Source organism: Rhodamnia argentea, chromosome 9 (assembly GCF_020921035.1).
Source record: "Rhodamnia argentea isolate NSW1041297 chromosome 9, ASM2092103v1, whole genome shotgun sequence".
In the NCBI taxonomy this organism is placed as follows: Eukaryota; Viridiplantae; Streptophyta; class Magnoliopsida; order Myrtales; family Myrtaceae; genus Rhodamnia; species Rhodamnia argentea.
In genome coordinates, this window is record NC_063158.1 from 19271647 (window position 1) to 19292834 (window position 21188).

The window sequence follows — 21188 nt, forward strand, 5'->3', positions numbered from 1 at the left end:
TCATCTGTTGATATCCAGGTCGTAATGCTTGATGTCCAAACCGTCCCGGCCCCCTAACCCGGGGAAATTGGTCCCGCCCCCTAGCCTGCCATTGCCCCCTAAAGGGTATTGCCCCCTGATTTTCGATGATCATGGGTACAAGTTGTTCATTGACGGGGACGGGGTTATCTTGGGCAGCGGCCTCCCGACGAGCAATATTCTCGTCTTGTCGAACAGGGTGTCTCGGAAATATAACAGTGTCAACAGGTATATCTTGTCGAATAGGATGTCTAGGGAACATACCTATGTCTGCATTTACCGGAGGTTTAGGTTCGTTGGCCGGTAACGCCTCCCCTCGTTGTAGAATCAGCGCATGTGCTAAAGGCTGAGTATTCTATCCTACATGGCCTACATTTGGCGGTGTCGTTCTTGGTAACCCGCCACTTGCTGTTGGTACAAAACCATTTCCTTCTTGAACATGAGGCGGGTTAACCGTAATCCCATGCTGTCCTGCAGCACATTCGTGATACGTGTTGATGATTAACGGCCCGACAACCTCGATCATTCGCTGGATCATGTGATCAGCAAACTCGTTCTGGACTTCTTCGATGGTACGCCTTATCGATGTTAACATGACGGGCGTCATTTCCGGATTTCTCCTTGGCTCCTCGACGTTTTGTCGAGAGACTTCGACGTCCTCTTGATGGGCCGTGGATGACTCCATTCGTTGTATTTCTTCTAGGGGTTCGTCTCCACCACCGTCTAAGTTGTTACGTCCTCGTGTGCGTGGCATAGCACTTCTCTCGAACCGACACCAATGGTCCCACCCGGCGTGCCAAAAAAGATTGTTGCGCGTTGAAATCCTTCGACATGGCTTTTTTGGTTATGGGTTCTAGGCCCAAAATGACTATAGCCCAAAAAGGGTTACTTACGCGAGAATCTTTTATCGAACTTAATCCGTTCATTTTCTGAAAAGGAGTTCTAGGTCGATTTTGGACAGAGAGTGTCAAATGCAATAAATTGACACAAAAGGCGCGTTACAAAGCAACTTCGACGGCCCAATATGTGTAATAGTAGCAGTATGTAACAAATCTCGACACGACCCTGGAATTAAATCGACGGGATCGGGAGATGATGTAAGACACAATGCTGGAATTTAATCAACAAGACTGGACGGAAGATTGTAGAACACAATACCGGAATTGAATCGACGGTGCTGGACAAGATGGATGAAGGGTACAATACCGGAATTTAATCGACGGTATCGAACCTAGTGAGTAGACGTCGGAATCTAATCGACGATACCTAACTCTAGATATGATACTCGCCGGAATTGAATCGACGACGGGGATCTAAAAATTATAGCTAAGCTAGGCTAAAGGCTAAGAGCTAGTTGAAAATGCAAGTGTTTTTGGTTTGTTGTGTGTGTGTATCTTGCTACTGCGAGGTATTTATAGGCGAGCTCTTTGGTAACTGCTGAACAGTTTCTTCCTTTGGCCCCACGCTTTGCTCTTTTCCATAAGCCACATGGATGACGGTTTCCCAGTCTATGCGCCTTTTCTTTTTACCTCGTGGGGATTACCGCCAACCGCTTCGTTCGTAGCCCCCTTCCGCGCTCTTTTTTTGCTCTGGAAGGAAGTGGCGCCAGAATTTACCCCGACACGTGGCACCTTTTTAATTGGCACGTACCTTGCTTCAATGTTCCTTCCTAGAGCTGATTATCGCTCCCTCACGTGCTTATCACGAGTCTTTCTTGGATTATTTTAAGTGTCAACAATAACATACCTTGATTTCCACGGATTAAATGCTTTCGATGTAGTCCTAAGAGAGTGTTCATCTACCTTTTATGCGTTCGAGAGAGGAGTAGAAAACGTCATCCGTTTTTCGCTGTTCTTTTCTTCTCTTTAGAAAGAACGTCGTTTATTGAACGACTGAAGAACATGAGAACGTTCTTTTTCACGTTCAAAAGAACTTGTGCAGCCTATGAGTTTGGGCTGGGTTAGCTCACCATGGGCTGTCCACCCATAGCCCATAAAAACCATCAGCATCACTTCCCGATCTGTCTCCACAGCGCTTTCGCCTTTACACAAACTGAACCAGCTCTGCAGAACTTGTAGAGATCTGGTTATGAACAGTTAAACCAAACCAAAAGAACTGTCTTTTTATACATCCTCCACTTAAACTCCTAATGCGAGTGCATTCACAAGCAATGGAAGACAAGTCACATTGCACAAGCGAACACATAGCCTGTATATTTCACAGGAAATTAATGTAGCGGCCACAATATACACAAGAAGCCGCAAATAAGTTCAAGTAAAATAACGAAGCTATACTTCTAGACATAGATCACACGACCAGGGAAGTCGGAGTCCATTTGCAACGATATTACAGAGCATCGTCACACACTAACCTTCTCCGAAATTCACCATGAAAATGCCCTTTGTAGTTCTCTCTTGGGGCAATACTAGAACGAGTTGAACCCTTCATGTTCAGATGAATTCGAGTCGTCGCAGGGGGAATGGTTATGTCTGCCTTCATAGGTCGTTATCACCATCCGACAATCTTCCGACAACCGCTCGACCCTCTTCTTCACTCGGCAGTTACTGTGAGTGCAACGGTAATAACTTCTGCAGAAACAATCCACAAAAACATGAACATCTGAGACACAGTAATTGTCTACGCACGCAGCTGAGGGCAGATCTGCTTTACTTCCCAAAACACACTCAGAATTATCCAGGAACCTCTTGTAATCGATCCAGAAAAGAATGGCTTTTATGTGGTGCAAAGATTTTCTCTCTACTTGACCATCATCTTCAAGCTTACATTCATTTGGAGCTGATCACTTAAACTCCAAAAAGTGGGGAAAAAAGATAAAGAAAACCCATGAACTCTTCGAGTTATGAAACCTATGCATGTGTAAGTCTTATGATTTGGTTCATGTGCAAGTCTTATGATTTGGTTGAGTTCTGGATACATAAGATCAGTATAAATCTACCTTTTGTCTCTCTTTTTTGTTCTTTTTTCCGTTTTTTGAATAGTGAAAGAATTGAAGTTGGAACCCTAACTGTACAAAAACTTTCACCATGCTTTCCTTGTCATGGACATGAGATTTGCTCTTTGTATGAATGCAGATAAATATCGCATGTCCTGTGGAAAAGAGACCAAGGCCTAACTAAAATGAAGTGAATGGAAGAACAAGTATGTATTTTCAATTCCGCAAGGGTCTTAACAAAATTTTATCAGTTCAGCTAACAATAATAAGGAAAAATGGTGTGCCAAAAGAAAACTAGAGACAAGTTAAATAAAAAGAAAAATGTCTGAACTACCATGCATGAAGCTCATAAGGATGTTATTTTGACTCCTGACATCAGGATGGCAAGAACGCCAAATAAATAATCACTTCATTTTTGTCATGGTTATCAGATAACATACGTCGAAACGAAGCTCGCAGCTTTCAGGTTTTTAATTGGTCATAGAGTTCATAAAAACACACTTGCAGTATCCAGCCTTTGCTGGAAACCTAACATGAATTCCCTTGAAGCTCATATGACAGAGTAGTCACTATCTATCACTGCAATTAGAACCGAAAGCATATAACTAAAATAAAGTCAATCAAGTAATCTGTGGCAACTAAATAGCAATCATAAGCCAGATTTCAATGATGAAGCAACAGAATAGAGAAAAGGAGAACCACCTAGGTATCAATGTTGCACAGAAACTACTCCGATACCCTACTTTTGGTATGCACATTAAATTAAAGTTCCTCGCTAAAAGGGAGCAAAACAATCTTGATCCTGCTCGCTCACCTATATCGGACCATTTATAACGTCAACTGTACATGTGTACAGATTAACTGTCTCAAAGTTTGCATCATATGAGAATCCCGCTTGCCGTTTTCACCAAGAAGAATTACTCATCACCATAGTAAGAAGCTATCGTATTTTCCCATTCGAACCCCTAATTTCAAATTTTCAGTCAATATATGTGAGAGTTTTGCTGAAACAATGCAACGATGCATCCAGAAATCTAGCTCGCAATACTCTAATCAAGAGATGAGATACAAAAATTTATTGTGAAATTTCATAGTGACGCTCCCCACCAGCCTCGATGCTCTCTCCCTCGTTCCCTTCATGAAATCCATACATCCATCTGTCAAATAGGCATTTACCTGGATGACACAGTAGTTTAACTAGCAAATGACCGTACGCCCTAAATTCAAGTACGTGAGACTCTCTGATCCCTTTAAAGCTTGAGCAGATCTTACATAGATTCACTCCAAACTCAAACATCGAAGGCCATTCCGAATACATTGCATCCCACCAAAAGAATACATATTTTCAGACATTTCTCACGCAAATGGCTTGCCATTTATACGACTTCATCCATCAAACTATATTCAGAAGATAATTTTCTCCCAAGAGCATTGGCCAAAATATACTTGAATCTTACATTATGCGTACATTGAGCATTTTCTAGATGACTTTCTTCATAAAATGATTTGCAACATTGACACATACGAAGAAGCTTGGGTTTTATCATCTTGAGTATAACTTCTTTTCAGTCTAGTTGTCGATATACTAGGAAGCAATCATGTTTGAATAGTCCAAATTCGATCCTAAGCATTAATGACTCTTCCCTAATAGAATAAGCCTTCCGAAAACACATCAGAGGATTCTTCCATTCAAGATGAAGCTCATTTTCCCCCACTTATTGAGGACAACGCGAAATTTCCCTGTCATTCTCTTTACCCTCAAAGATTTTTAGATATTCTCATAGCACAATCTTTTGATTAACCCAGATCGATCATCAAATTAGAAGTATTGTCATTTGAAAGGAATAAGGAAATTCATGGCACTTGACATTCGACAATCGGCTTCACTCAATTGGGGAGGTGCTGTACCTTGTTAACACCTTAGAGTTTCTTCTTTACCTTGCAGATATTTTCTATGAGCATGTCCAAATTCATTAGTAACTAATGAATTTGGATAATGTGTAAACGTCATGCGATTACTGATTTTCACACAAATTCTTTGTTAAACAACGTAGATCTTTCCCATCATGTGGTATGCTCACATACATATGTGATCCTAGAGATTCCCATATCGGCTTACACTCACTAATGAAAGTGTCGTTTAGAATCTCATTGCTTCAACATCAATTGTTTGATCTAACTTAACCATTGCACAGGTAATTTCTCTACAAGATTCAGGCACTGGTATTTATACTCGAGAATATGTAATGGAGCTTTTATATATAAACACACAAGGAGTGAGAAGCAAAATTCTTGGGTTCTCAAATTTAGAATTCACTACAATGAGAGTATGGAGCTTGTCTTTGAAATTCCTTTAAACCTCAATATCCATCCATACATACATATAGACCTACATACATGCATGCATGCATGATAAAATATATATATTCCTTCTAACGACAATAGGAGAGGGGTCAATATTTTCCTCCAACCATACATTTAAATGGTGGGTTTCGAGTTTCTGACATTACTCGCCTACAAATTTAACCAAAATTAGATGCATGCGATGCCCATATCGAATACCCACCACACAATCAAAGGCATCTTTGGAGAAAAACATTGCCCTAAGACATATTTCTTTGCGCATATCCCTAGACACATTTATCCGCCAATAACCTATTATACCTCTTGTAAGATCATTAGACTCGCCCAAGAAAACAAAATTAGTCTGTAATTAATTTCATTAAGCTCAATTTATCACAAAATGTGGACTCTAATTCTCATTGTAACCACCTTAAATTTCATCACATTCCAGGCATTAGTCACAAACACACACCTCAACTTCTTTTCCGACTTACTCTTGTGACGCCATCCATAGAAGATCAACCAAAAAAAAAAAAAAGAAGGTAGCAGATGAGGAAATCATATCATGCACGAGTTTTAATCAGATCCATATAGTGAGAGCTTGGGGCATAGAGTAGAGAGAGGGAGGGAGGGCTCAGAAAATCTTCCAGATGTGAACCACCCAGATCCGTGCTCGAATGCTTTCTCACTGGTGATGTCAGAAATGCCCATGAAAAGTAATAATCATCTGATGCTGAGCGGAAGAAAAAGAAGAAGAAGAAAATTTGATTTTTTTATGATTTTAATGATGCCAAACCTGGGGTGGAGGCTGTTCTTGACCACTTTCTGGCCGTACTTCCTCCATTTGTAGCCATCGTCCAACACATCCACCTCGCTCCTCGTCTGGAAGCAGAACCTTGGCTCTCTCAGCTTCCTCCTCACCTTCATCTTCCCTTTCTCCGCCACCGCCGTGGAGCTCCGCCACCTGCGAGGAAAGATTTCATATTAAAGATTCACCTTCTTTGATTATCACCGCGATGTGTACCCTTCTCGTACTGAATATGCTTCAATTAAGATTTACATATGACCCATGTATCGCATGATTAGGTAATGAATATTCGGGATATGCTCGATTCGTTTCGAAAGTGGTAAATCAAAACCCGGGAAGTACCATGAATTGTTTCCTTCGCTAGGATTCGTGCTGCAATTCTCGTCGTTAACAGCCTTCGGATCATGTGCGCCGACCTAAATTCGCCCGCCATAAGCAACGGTTGTTAGCTAGAGCCACACGTGCACAAGCATTTCAACAATCATAACATGAACCAAAAGGAGGATTTAAATTCTTTATAATGCACAACATCTAGTGAAAGATATCATATGGTCAAAGATTTAATAATCAGAGAATTCATCTTTCAGCAACCTGGTCATTATTCCAAGACGATCTGCCGACGAGGCTGTTGTGGTGGCCCAGCCCAACCCTGCTAGTGGTGGGGGTCGCAGCGGTTGTGGCGCCTTTCCCGGCGGCGACAAGAGGATGCGCGGGCGTCAAGAACCCGAGCACCGGGTTCTGGTCTTCAAATGGGATGAACCCGATCTCGTGAATGCCATGGCTGGTGCCAGAGAAGGTGACTTGAAGGTCGTAGTTCGGGACCGAGGACGATGATGAGCCTCTTTCGCCTTCCATCCGGGATCGAATCCTCCCCTCTCTCTTTAAATTATCTGGGCCTCGATGAGAGAAGCTTCAGCTGACCAATTCCGTTCGGTGCGCGCCTGTACGACCTGTTCGAGGGTTGTGGAAGGAAACTTTCTTGTGTTCACACGCGAGCGCAAGTAAAGTGCACTCCTATGGTCAACTGGTAAACGCTACGCGGGAATGTTTTTCTGGAGAAAAATCATTCCCTTCACATCTTCTCCTTCTCCTTCTTCTCTTACTAGGGTTGGGCCTGTATTTTCAGTCCAGTCTAAAAGAGGACTGTGTAGTATTTGGTAATACTATGTTCTGCACTCTCTCTCTCTCTCTCCCCCTCTAGCCCTATGTATGTTGTATAGAGAGAGAGAGAGAGAGAGAGGGGAATAATTTGGCAATTCATTGAGAAGATATGCGTGTATGTCGTTTGATGTAAAATACAAGACAGAAACTGGGGAATGATGTTTCTTCTCTTCTTTTTATATCGTACGCTTTAATTTCTTAAGAGTCAGAGATATCTATCTATCCTTTTTGCCTTTATTGCCAAACCAGAAATTGTATAAATAACTCAACGAAAAAGAGGGGGAGCGACTGCGGAAGTCCTTATTTGTTGGAATCGAGTAGTACTGAAAAGAGCCCAAAACCCTAAATTACAACCAAGGAAGTATGCCTCGCTCATCTAGATGCGACCGATTTTACTTTGGAATTAGAGGGTTTTCTGTATTTATGGAGCGGCAATGGAGCCCATGTTTATCGTCTTATTAAAGTGGAAGTCTCGCTCGACGCACGAGAACGGGTCTATAGTGGGCACCGGCGCCTAGTGTGGAATGCGAGCAATGAATTCCTGAACATGTGGAGTATGGAGTTCCGTAGATTTCAATCTCTTTGCATCCGATCCACGATCAATTTGCACATTTTGAGTGATTAGTATATGGTAGATTACAGACATGATCAAGAGAGTGCTAATGTATTCATGTGCATAAGCCCGCCGGCTGTTTATTAATCAATTGCACTTTCCAGAAAAATTGGATATCAACTTATAACAAAATAAAGTTCATTTATTGTTGTCCTACCTCTGAAAATGTATGTTTGTTTGATCCATATTGACCATCTAAAATGCGAGCATATTGATGACAGAAGGAAATTTTGTTTTTGATGATTGATAAGGATAGAGTAGCTAATATATCTAGTTGGCTCACAATTCAATAGATGGCTCAAATATTTTGAGTGAATGTGAGCTTAAATGGACACATTGATGAGTGTAGGCTTGGTTTTCTCAACAATCTCCGTTGATCAATGTATCATGCTTTTGCTCCATCCCATAAAGAAAATGGCATAAAGGGCAATGTCTTAGATGGGTGGGATAACAAAATGGTGTTCAGGTTGAGAATTTGCAGAGTTAGCGTCTAGTGGGATTGGGAGGCTTCATTTGGAACTTTGATTTGGTTATGATTTGCCCTGATTCTTCCTTTTGGGTGCATAATTGTGCTTGTTGGTGGTCCTGAAGCCTGTGGTGATCACCCATCTTGCCAGTAGATGAAGATTGGTGGGCATTGGCTTGCTGTCTCCAGCAACTTCCTCAGACAGGGTTTGAACCAAGCTTTGGAGATTGTAGGTCCTGCTTCGCACCCGGTCGGTTGCCTTTCTGTGGGTTTGACTCATTTTCTCGCCACAAGTCAGGCTTGTAGTGGTCGATTTTGCAACTGTGTTTGGCAACTTTTCGCTAAAAAGGTTTCGGTTCATTTGGTTTCGGTTGCATTAACTTATGCACTTGTTTCCCGTCAAATGTGCCGTCAACGTCAAGATGTTTTCACAATGCAAACTTCTGCGACGTTGTTGTCATAAGTTGGGTGCTCAGTCGACATTTTTTTTTTTTCAAAGTCACCTCGCATTTATCGAAAACAATCCAGCTAGGGAATATACGTCTTTTGTCTATAATAAATTGTTGCGCACCAAATAAAATCCAAGTTCGAAAAGTCTTAAACATCTCTGAAGCAATGCATATCCCAACAACAAATCACATACAATGAAGATGAAATAAATGGCAAAAAAAAAAAAAAAACAACTGACCACATTTTTTTCCAATAAAGATATCATTAACTCGGGTAACGTGGTTAAATGAACCATATCCGAGAGATGAAGTGAACTCAAGATACAAACTTGTACAAACTATAATGCAAAGATATAAATTTAGTGTATCACTATTGCACAGTAGTGAATGTTGGCGTGAGTTGTAATCCCCTTATTTGTAGGGATTTTATGTTGATTTGTAGAGGATTCTTTTTCCTATTTCGTAGAGACTTCACATCCAGAAGAAGTCCTTCTGATTTTGTGTGTGTGTGTGTGTCTCTACACACTTGATAAAATAAGAAGAAAAGAAAAAGAATGAGAGGGTAAGGTGTTTGACCGAGGACGTAGGCACATTGCTGAACCTCATAAAATCTTGTGTTCTTCATTTGCTTTTCAACATAGTATCAAAGCTTAGGGTTTGCTTCATGTGAGTATTGTACATCAATCCCCGATTCGCTTGTCTTCTTCATTGCGCCTTCATCTCGTGTTGGCCGCCCAACGTTGTTGTTCGCCTTGTTCTCGCAATCGACCTCGGACCCATGGTAGATCGGGATTCTACGAGAGCAATGATTCCCCACCAAAATCAAGGGGGGAATTCGACCATAGAAGTACTATTGGAGAATCTAACTACCGGATTGACTCAGATTCCGACTCATAACCAAACTCCACCTCCACAGATACCGCCGAATGATTCATCTTCATCACAGATTGCAATTAAGTTGGATGGAACCAACTATGGCTTATGGTCTTAGGTGGTTGAGATGTCTATCGTAGGCAAAGATAAGCTGGGCTACATCAATGGAGACCTCCCTCAACCTCTACCTACAAACCCCTAATTTCGGAAGTGGAAAACTGAAGACTCATTTGTAAAAGGATGGCTGATAAACTCCATGGACCCAGCTTTAATCTATAACTTTATTCGCTTCCGAACTACGAAAGCAGTTTGGGATGCTGTGGCTACTACCTTTTTTTTATAGGACTAATGCTTCTCAAGTTTATAATTTGAAGAGGCGTGTGACCCGGATGTGATAGTCCGGAGGACCTATTGAAGCCTACTATAACAACCTTCAATGGTTGTGGAGAGAGATTGATTTCCACCACCCAAATCAAATGGTATGCCCAAATGATATTATGAGATACAATTCAGCCATTCGGGAAGATCGTGCCTACATTTTCCTCGATGGTTTAGATGATCGCTTAGATAAGATACGAGCTGATGTACTATAGATGCAGCCATCCCCTACGGTTGAGCAGGCCATTGCTCGGGTTCGCAAGGAGGATATGCGACAGATAATGATGTCGAGTAGTGAGAGTACTACCCTTAGTTTTGTGGTGATGGTATCGCAAGGAGACAAGCCTAGCCTAAGAAAAGCTCGGGAGCCAAATTTGCTGATAGCTAAACTATGAGGTGGACGAACCAGTATAGCCTTGAAATAGAGAACTCCTCTAAGTGGTGGCTGCTCTCATTGTGGGAATGCCAAACACACCTAAGAGACGTGTTTGAAGCTACATGAGTATCTTGATTGGTAGAAGGAGCTCAAAGCTCAAAAACAAACAAAGGGAGAAGGGAACAGTGGCAAAGGGAAGGTATCTCTAGTTGTGGGAGAGCCTTGGTTATCACTAGTGCCATAGCTCAAACCACATAATAAGATACCCACAGAGAGTTAAGGTAATTATGATTTTGCTTTAGTTGTTTCTCTACAAAATGATTATAGTCAGTGGGTTATTGATTCTAGTGCTACCGACCACATGACTTTTACTGCGAATGACTTTGTTAGTATTACAAAACCTCGACGTCGAAGTATCTCGAATGCTAACGAAGTGCCGTACCCAATGACTAGAGTTGGAGTTGTTAATATTTCCCCTTCCCTCTCACTATCGAATACACTCCTTGTCCCATTACTATCTACGAAACCGATTTCTGTTGGGCAAGTTGCGGAAGAATTAAATTGTGTTTTGCTAATGCATCCGCACTTTTGTTTGTTTCAGGATATCCTTACAAAGGAGATTATTGGGCGTGGTACTAAGAAGGGAGGCTGTATTACATGGACGACTTCAGTTTTGGGAATGTCAATTAGACTCGAGGGTCATCTACAAGTCGAGAAACACGAGATATGGCTCGGCATAAGCGACCGGGGCATCCATCATTTGGTTACATGAAGAAGTTGTTTCCTAAGTTATTTTTGGGTTTGAATGATTATCAGGTTTATTGTCGGACTTGCATTTTGGAGAAAAGCCATCGAGTATCCTTTCCTATCAATTTAAATAAAAGTGCAATTCCTTTCTCTTTGATTCATTCCGATGTGCAAGATGCTTCTCCTATACTTCTATGTCTGGTAGTCGGTGGATGCCATCGAGTATCCTTTCCTATCAATTTAAATGAAAGTACAATTCCTTTCTCTTTGATTCATTCCGATGTGCGATGATTGCACTAGAATGACATGGTTATATCCGATAAAGACTAAGGATGAAGTTGCCAAAGTGTTCAAAATTTTTCATACTATGGTGCAAACTCAATTGGTGGGAAGGTCTAGAGGGAGAAGAGAACAGTGGCAAAGGCAAGATATCTCTAGTTATGGGAGAGCCTCGATTGTTGCTAGCGCCATAGCTCGAACCACGGATTAAGATACCGATAGAGAGTGAAGGTAATTATGATTTTGCTTTAGTTGCTTCTCTACTGAATTATCGTAGTCGGTGGGTTATTGATTCTAGTGCTACCGACCACATGACTTTTACTGTGGATGACCTTGTTAGTATTGCAGAACCTTGACGCCGTAGTATCTCGAATGCTAACGGAGTGCCGTACCCAATGGCTAGAGCTGGAGTTGTTAATATTTCCCCTTCCCTCTCACTATCAAATGCCCTCCTTGTCCCATCACTATCTACAAAACTAATTTCAATTAGGCAGGTTGCAGTAGAATTAAATTGTGTTGTGCTAATGTAACCGCACTTTTGTTTGTTTCAGGATATCTTCACAAAGGAGATCATTGGGCATGGTACTAAGAAGGGGGGCTGCATTACATGGACGAGTTCAGTTATGGGAATGTCAATCGGACTCGAGGGCCATCTACAAGTTGGGAAACACATATATGGCTCTAACATAAGCGATTGAGGCATCCACCATTTGGTTACATGAATAAGTTATTTCCTAAGTTATTTTTGGGTTTGAATGATTATCAGTTTTATTATCAAACTTGAATTTTGGCGAAAAGCCATCGAGTATCCTTTCTTATCGGTTTAAATAAAAGTGCAATTCCTTTCTCTTTGATTCGTTTTGATGTGTGGGATGCCTCTTCTATTACTTTTGTGTTTGGCGATCGGTGGTTTGTTCTCTTTGTTGATGATTGCACTAGAATGACATGGTTATATCCGACAAAGACTAAGGATGAAGTTGCCAAAGTGTTCAAAATTTTCCATACTATGGTGCAAACTCAATTTGGTGGGAAGGTCAAGATTCTTCGCAGTGACAATGGTGGTGAGTACATTAATCAGCATCTCAAAAAATATTTTCTGCAGCATAGCTTGCTCCATGAAACGTCATGCTCGGGAACGCCCCAACAAAATGGGATAGTAGAAAGGGAAGAACAAGCATATCCTTGAGATAGGTCGCTCTTTAATATTTGAAAATAATGTCCCTCACAGTTTTTGGGATAATGTAGTGGCTTCAGCGGCCCACCTTATTAATAGAATGCCATTGAAGATATTAGAATTTCGGGCACCATTGGAGGTTCTCTCTTCTCATGTACCCTTACCATCAGTTCTTACTATTTTCCCTATGGTGTTCGGCTGCGTTGCCTTTGTTCACATTCCCAAAACACAACGTACAAAACTTGAACCATGTGCTATGCAGTGTGTGTTTTTAGGCTATGGTTCACATTAGAAAGGGTATCAATGCTATAATCCATCTACTAGGAAAACATATGTTATAATGGATGTGACATTCCTTGATACAGAATCTTTCTTTCGGGACACCACTTCTTCTTTCCAAGGGAGATATAGACAAAAAAGAAAAATTGGTGGGAGACTAGTGGTGTTATTATCGCTCTAGGGGGAGTACAAATCGGTGGAGTATCAGCATTGTCGCCGGCGGCTAGGGCGGAACTATGCTAGAATTTACCGATGGATATTGAGCAAGAAGACCTGGAATATGGGCAAGATGTTTCCAAAATTTCAGAATAAATCCCGTCTAAGGGAGTTCAGATCCTCGAGGAATCGAGTTTGCAAGATCAACCAGCTCTTCCCAAACGGCTTCCCCCATCTTCTTCAAGACCCGACCTAACTCTTGAGGAAATTGCGAAGGTAACTTTTTTTTTTGTCGAGAAGTAACTTCTCCTACTATTCGTTTACATGATGATTCTTGTATTTCTGTGGAATATAAATTAGCTACCAAGCACAATCGAGGAAAGCCCCCAAATCAATACTCACCGGATGTTGGAGGAAAAGAGAAGTCCGCCTATCCGATCACTAACCATGTTTCGGTTGAAAACTGTATGAGTTATTAAGGGCATTTGTTTCGAATGTGTCATCATTTTATATTCCAGGAGGAGTACATGACGCCTTGAAAGATTTTAAATGGGTTCAAGCTATGAAGGAAGAGATGGAAGCATTGCAGAAAAATAATACCCGGAAGCTGGTGGAATTGCTCGAAGGAAAGAAAACAATGGCATGTCAATGGGTGTTCTCGATCAAGTATGAAGCAGATGGGTCCATTGAAAGGTATAAGGTGAGGTTTGTAGCAAAAGGATATACACAAACATATGGGGTGGATTGTCAAGAAACTTTTTCACCTGTTGTGAAACTAAATAATGTACGATTATTATTATCTCTTGCGGTTAATTTAGATTGGCCATTACACTAGCTTGATGTCAAGAACGCGTTTCTTCATGGTGACCTCGAAGAGGATATCTATATGGATATTCCATCGGGTTATAGTTCTTCCTCACAATCGGGACTAGTTTGTAAGTTGGACCGATCACCGTATGGATTGAAACAGTCTCCTCGAGCTTGGTTTGGACAGTTCGGTGTGGCTATGAAAAGGTATGGGCATGTTCAGAGTGTTCCTAATCACACCATGTTCTTGAGGCGAAATCGAGGTAAGATAAGCGTGTTGATTATTTATATAGATGATGTGATTATCACGGGAGATGATCAAGAGGAAATCGCAAAATTATAGCAGAAGCTCTCAACGGAGTTCGAGATGAAAGATCTTGGAGGACTCAAGTACTTCTTGGGGGTAGAAGTAGCAAGATCTAAGATAGATATTTTCTATCTCGGAGAAAGTACGTTTTGGATTTGTTGGCTGAAGTGGGAATGCTAGATTGCAAACTTGCGGACATACCGATAGTCCGGAATCACGGACTTGGAGAGTATTCTAATCGGGTGCTTACAAATAAAGAAAGATATCAAAGACTAGTTGGCAAAATGATTTATCTGTCCCATATACGTCCCGACATTGCCTATGCAGTGAGTGTTGTAAGTCGGTTTATGTACGCTCCGAGTGAAGGGCATATGGATGGTGTAATGCGAATCCTTCGATATTTAAAGGGAGCTTCGGGGAGAGGGCTTCAGTTTTTTAAGAGTGGCCATCTTAAGATTGAAGGTTTTACTAATGTAGATTGGGCTAGAAGTGTGTTAGATGGAAGATCAACTTCGAGGTACTTTACTTTCGTGGGAGGGAATTTGGCTACTTGGAAGAGTAAAAAGCAAAAAGTAGTACCTCTCTCAAGTACAGAGGCAAAGTTTAGAGGAATGGCTAAGGGGTTGTGCCAACTCTTATGGCTTCGAAAACTAATGACAGAACTCGATTTTGCTCCTATGTCTGAAATGGAATTGTTTTGTGATAACAAAGTAGCTATTGATATCTTTCACAATCTTGTTCAAACAATTGTACCAAACATATTGAGGTGGATCATCACTTCATTAAGCAGAACTTGGATTCCAAGGTGATTCAGTTTTCATTCATGAAATCCGAAGACCAACTAGTAGATATCTTGACAAAGGCTGTTTCAAGCAAGAAGTTCTACGACTTACTAGATAAGTTGGGCATGCGAAATATCTACTTGCCAACTTGAGGGAGAGTGTTGGCGTGAGCTGTAAACCCCTAATTTGTAGTGATTTTATTTTGATTTGTAGAGGATTTTTTTTTCCTAATTTGTAGATACTTGACTTGTAGAAGAAGTCCATATGATTGTGTGTGTGTGTGTGTGTGTGTGTGGATCTGCACATGCTTGATAAAATAAGAAGAAAAGAAAAAGAAGAGTGAGAGTATGAGGTGTTTGACCGAGGACGTAGGCACATTGATAAACCTCGTCAAATCTTGTGTTCTTTATTTGCTTTTCAACGGTGAATATGTGAATAAAACAAGAGAAAAAAAACAAAAGGAAGTAGAAAATAAGTGTACCTGCTTTGAATATATTATTGAATCATCTTTTGTTCGGTGTGTCCTTTGTTTTGCGGAAGATCATGTTTGAAATTGCTGCCTGAAATGAAATCGACCGGAGATATAATAGGGCACTAAGTAAAGTGGTCTTATATGAGTGAGAGTGACAAGCGAGTGATCAATCTTTTAATGAATGCTGTGCGATCTGTTCGGTTGAAAGAAGTTTTCTCCAATTTGGATTGTTGTGCATTTTAGTTTCGATTGTTGTCCTATGGGGACTTAGAACTCGAGACTTTGTTTGTGTACTTGAACTTGCGGAAGAAAAAATTCTTGATATTTCATATTGTACATTGATAACATCAGTACAAGTCATGCATTTCCACGAGCTTTTCTTCATTCTAAGCTGCTCTTAACTTTAGAAAACAGACTAGCTAGCTGTTCACTACGGGTATTTTGATGTTTTACATATCCATATTTTGATTAGGGTTTCTCTCGAGATCCTTGAGTCTTGGAAAAGGGTTAACATCTCGAATCGACAAAATCAAAAATAGGATTAAGTAGAGAAAGCCCGGAGAAAGCGCAGACAATTCTAATGAAGCCGAATATTGAGTGCGGGCGATACGTGTCGAGTCACTTGTTGTGGACAATTTCCTCGGTGGTTCACTTTCGATACCAATAGAAGTGTTGAAGTCTAGACATTCAAAAGACCAAAAAATGCCTTCAATGAGGGAAATTATGGGATAGGTATGAGAAGATAAAAAAGATTGATTTACGGGATTATGCCGTGCGGCAATTCTGGCATACGAAACCAACGGTAAATAGATTGGTACGTGTCGGAGGAACATGAGCGAATCATTACGTTGTCACGTGTCGGGAGGACACAACCGGCACCAAGCCCACTAGAAAGGACTAAGAAAATAAGCCTAACCATCCCTAACAAACCCCGATCCAAGTCTACCAAATCAAAACTCTTTAAAACATTCCAAAGAAACCAGAATAACCTACAATCCCACCACCTATCCCAAGTTATCATTGCCTGATGCAATTCTCACGTCAAATAAACCCGCAATAAATCCCTGATTATGACATTTAACAAATTATATAAAAATCTGATTTTTCTTTTCCATAAATGAAAGGACAAAAATTGTACATCTATATCGTGTTAATGAATTGTTAGCGGGACAAAGTGAGATTTTTAAGTAATTAGGCAAAACTAGCTGCAATTATTGCAAAACCAAGCAATCATGATGCTTGCTTAAGACCAGGAAAGAAAAGGTAATATTTTCAGCGATTAGAACACACTATGTATGTCATTATCTGCCTAAGAAGGCATCATTATCATGAGTTAGACTTTTAGAGCTTCCCTTGGCAAGAGGCAAAGCTTGTCCTCGATCCGTGACTTCAAGATACTATGATGCAATTTAGACATTCAATCCCTCCCTCTGACCAAAAAACATTAAATCCCTCGGCGCTTTACCAGATTTTCGATGATTACTAATTTTTATTTCTGGATGAAATGAAATATAAATACTTTCAGCTCAACTTATCTCTACAAATGTATGAATGCTCGGTCCATTCGTATCGAGTAAAGTTCCACTTTCAACATGAGCATGGATACATTATGATTCGAACATGGAATCTATATGTCATTAAGAAAATGCTTCCGTTCCTAAGTGAGGTATGAAATCAATTAATCAAACCAACCAACAATTACCATAATAACACAATGCAACTACATCAAAATCTACATGGAAAGGATATTCCATGTGAAAGCGGAAAAAAACGCGTAGAATTCACTAATCAAATTCAATTAAGAGTACAAGAGGTCTAGACACGGCAGTAACTACTACACAAGCTTCCCTTCTACACGCTACTATACTACTAACTCTAAATTCAAAGCATGTCCTAACACTCTATCAAGGAGCCAACATTTAACTTACTTGCACGCTTGTTACAAACTTGTACGTGAACAGTGAAGAGAATTAATTCTTGTACTTCAATTTGAATGCAAAGAAACTAGCTTGGATGTGTGTAGAAAACCCTAAACTCTCTCTCCACCCAATTCACCTTTGGGATTTTTTGCCAAAGTATGTTTTTTTTTTCAAAAAGAAGAAGAAATTGAACATAAATAAGATAAGACATAGATGACTGGCCAAACTAGAGGAAAACATTTGTGGAGTCTCTTTCACGGATGCCATAGGGAAACAAGTCAATTCATGATTGTCTATATTATGGAGGAAACCCTCATTGTATATGAATTTTGAAAATTTCAAGTTTTGATGGTTGTACATGAAAAAATTGTCTAATCAATCCTAAACTTACCGTACAAATGCCCAATTAGCCCTAAAATTTTTAATTTTATCAATTTAGCCTTGTGTCTTTATGGCCAATTTTCGTTGAAAAATGTTAATGTTACAATGTACCATATAAGACGATTGGCGATGACTAAATCATCACATCAATGATTTCATACAAAATTGACACGAAGGATTACATTGAATTGAAAATTTCTGAAAAGTGTAGGGTTAAATTAACAAAATTGAAAATTTTATGATTGAATTGACATCCATACAATACATTCGGGACCGATTAGGTAATTCTCTCTTTTATATGGCCATCATGCTTTTATGCCAAACGATGTTGAATATTTCAGTAGTTTTGAAATATTCTTTTACAATGGTTTTGATAGAATCTTGATCGCAATGATTAAGCATCATTATTTCAAAAGGTCGGTTTTCTAATGATGAGCTTAGACGTTGGTGAGCTCACATGTTGGCAAGCTCAGAAGGCGACGAGCTCAAACTCCGAGGAGAACTCAAACATTGGCGAGCTCAAATGTTGGCGAGCTTAGAAGGCGATGAGCTTAGTCTACGAGGAGAGTCTCAGAAGCCATGTTCTCTGTCCTCCATTAATTTATATAACGGTTCTATAATGGGTTTGCAATGGTCATGTAATAGCTTTATAACGATGATGTAAAGGCTGATTTATTTCTTTATAAACTCTCCATTATTTTACAATGGCTTTATAACGGTTTTGTCAATAGCTCTATTTTGATTGAATATATATCTAATTTTAAGAAACAATCTTTTGAGGACTTTGCATTACACAAGAGAGTTTTTCCCTTCTTTCTTTTTCTTCTTTGTTGAGTTATACACATAATGTTGTCCATGTTCCTTCTAATATTCAGTGCGGAATATATAAGAAGGTTTATTGTATCTTGGAAGAATAGCCGCTAGAAGCCTTATGGACCAAGTTTTGTACTGCAAGGTGTGGAATTATCCTTAAGGACAGTGATTACACGCCTTAGACAATTGATCTTACTTTTCTCATCTTTTTCAACATATTTCCTTCAATTTTTATTTTCATGTTATTTAACATTTTTCCAACGATCTTAAGGATAAAATGCCTTGTGGATTCTCAACCTGGAATTGCATTGCTACCACCACTGTTGGAATTGAATGAAGACTCGGAGATCGTGAAGGACCAGTATTGCATATTCATGGGCGGTTATCCTGGGACATTACTACGCAACAATGCTTGGGTGACTGATTCTAAAGAATTCTTGGATGGAGTTCGACGCAGCCACTTCAATTCACCAAATTATCTAATAGAAAAACCAGTGATGTTGTCTAACATGAAATTTGATGGTGCTCAAGTGGGGATTGTAGGAATGTGCTCATCTTGTTTAAAGGATTTTATCTCCAACGAAGAAGCTAAGTCCAACATTTCGCTCTTTTAATTATTTTAACCTTTTGTGTGCATATTTGTAGTTCACACCTATCATCCTCAGCGATGACACGGCACTTGGGAAGAGGCTCTATGAGGCGGCTTGTCTATTGAAGTTGGTCATGAGGGACCGGGCTTACTTGCTAATCGCGAGCATGTCGACATTGTCTCTGCAATCATTGCTAGTGGTTTTCTGTCGTTTGATCAAGGTTAATGATGACTTATGAGGCCATTTTAATTGTTGCTAACAAAGTAGTGAATATGGGGGGAAAAGAGTTTTGCATTTGAATTTGATTTGGCCTAGCAATTGGTCTTGGTAGAAATGGTCAATATGGCTTTGGTGCTTGAAATTTATAATTCTAGAGTGTAGTTTCTGCGGTGATTGAAGGCAATGGATGAGGAAATAAATGGTATATAAGGTTATTCTCTGCATAAGGCTGGTACATCTAGTTCGTCGGTAAGGCATAAGTGCATTCCATTGCTCAACTTGTAGAATACGTATTAGTGGATGGTCTCCCAAAGCTGTATAGTGAGTTTGAGTGTGCATTTTCTAGTGTCCAAGTTAATATCGTTTCCATGCAAAATAATTGAGGGGCTACATTATATGTACACCTAGACATGAACAACTTCATTTGGGTCCATTTTCTTTTGTATTTTTCTTCTGCTAAGGCAAGGCAGACATTTCTATCTAATTATATCCAGTTGTCCTAAGATTTGTGTTTCTTATTTGCGTCTTTATCTCATGGATGTTGTCTTCTATGATGCAGTCCAAAGGTGTAGTTATGTGAGCCTAACAAATTGAAAATTGCTTAAATAGCTTTTTCTTGTTTGGTGAATTTTTAACTATTAGCCTATATGTTGATGACATGCTTGAATTCGTTGGAATGGAGCTTGAACTTGCCGGTTGCTTCTGTTCATCTATAGATAAGAGATATTGCATCTTGCTTTATTTGATTTGGGACTTACAAGCATATCGTGAGCAGTGCTTATGCATTCATTGCATATGTGCTGGGAAAAACAGGCAGCATTTTGGCATAAACTAAGCCAATCCAATATCAAACTCTCCCCTTGAAACTACACCGATATTATCTAGCAACAACCAACAATATATATCCAGCAAAATCAATCTTGCAACATATAAATATGATACCATAATAATAAAGAGACAACACACCAAGATTTACGTGGAAAACACAAAATGGGAAAAACCACGGACAACCCAAAAACTTCCATTAATCACCAAGAATAGTAGGCACACAAAGTGTTTCTCTCTAATCTCACACCAGAGGCTCAACATCAACATTACAAGGGCGTTTCCTCACCACAAAGGTAGAACAATACAAAAGAGAGCAAGAAACCCTAACCGCGATTGGAGAATTCGGAGACGAATTTCAATGGATGAGACCAATCAACTCGTAAATCTCGGCCTCGTGAACAACATACTCAAATTTGAGCAAATTCCGTCAACGTTTGGCCTACGAAATGGGATCGCAAAATTCCACCCCTTTTCTTCTCCCGCCTCACGCACCCTCTCGGTGAACTCTCTCTCTCCCCTATTTTTCTTTTTTCTCGACTGCAGACCCCACAAAGAAGCCCACTCTTTCTTTTTATTCCTTTTTTTTCTCTTTTTTCTATTTTCTTTGACTTTTGTTTCTTTTGTTTTCTTTTTCTAAGTTAGTTGGGCCCCACAATGAGGTGGACCCATCCAACAAATCTCCCCCTCCACCTCATGTGGGGTGTTCCATAATGCCCGCTCTGTTTCTACAAAAATCATGTTTCACAATGGGCAAGGCTTTGGTCATCATATCAAATCCATTTCATTGGTATGAATTTTCTCAAGTGGAAAGAGCTTTTCTTCTAACTTTTCTTGGACCCAATGATACATCATACCAATGTGCTTCGATCTTGAATGCAACACCGGATTCTTGTTAAGATAGATAGCACTCATGTTATCATAATATAGAACAAACTTTTCTTGGTTCAAGCCCAACTCTTGTAGGAATGTCTACATCCACAAGAGTTCCTTGACTCCT

The 21188-nt window shown here is 40.0% G+C and overlaps 1 protein-coding gene and 1 long non-coding RNA gene across 2 annotated transcripts; one reads left to right on the forward strand and one right to left on the reverse strand.

The window, feature by feature from the left end:
* Positions 1–2114: 2114 nt before the first annotated feature.
* On the reverse strand, positions 2115–7329 carry LOC115726596 (probable WRKY transcription factor 12). Its single transcript, XM_030656546.2, has 4 exons — positions 6714–7329; positions 6465–6538; positions 6111–6278; positions 2115–2606 (listed from the first exon to the last, which is right to left on the reverse strand). Exons 1-4 carry the CDS (start codon positions 6975–6977, stop codon positions 2444–2446), a joined length of 669 nt encoding a protein of 222 aa, XP_030512406.2. The 5' UTR covers positions 6978–7329; the 3' UTR covers positions 2115–2443.
* A 102-nt stretch (positions 7330–7431) lies between these two features.
* LOC125316611 lies at positions 7432–20603 on the forward strand. The gene is made up of 3 exons (XR_007199742.1): positions 7432–7443; positions 14327–14329; positions 20321–20603. It is a non-coding gene; the product is annotated as an uncharacterized LOC125316611 (long non-coding RNA).
* The last annotated feature ends 585 nt before the right edge of the window (positions 20604–21188 follow it).

What these genes read in the sequence shown, in the direction of transcription:
- LOC115726596 (XM_030656546.2), bottom strand. Translation starts at nt 6,977, where the DNA reads ATGGAAGGCGAAAGAGGCTCATCATCGTCCTCGGTCCCGAACTACGAC. An exon ending in AGCGAAGGAAACAATTCATG is followed by an intron (nt 6,279 to 6,464) that starts GTACTTCCCGGG and finishes CTTTCCTCGCAG; the next exon opens with GTGGCGGAGCTCCACGGCGG. An exon ending in AAGAACAGCCTCCACCCCAG is followed by an intron (nt 2,607 to 6,110) that starts GTTTGGCATCAT and finishes TTGTTTCTGCAG; the next exon opens with AAGTTATTACCGTTGCACTC.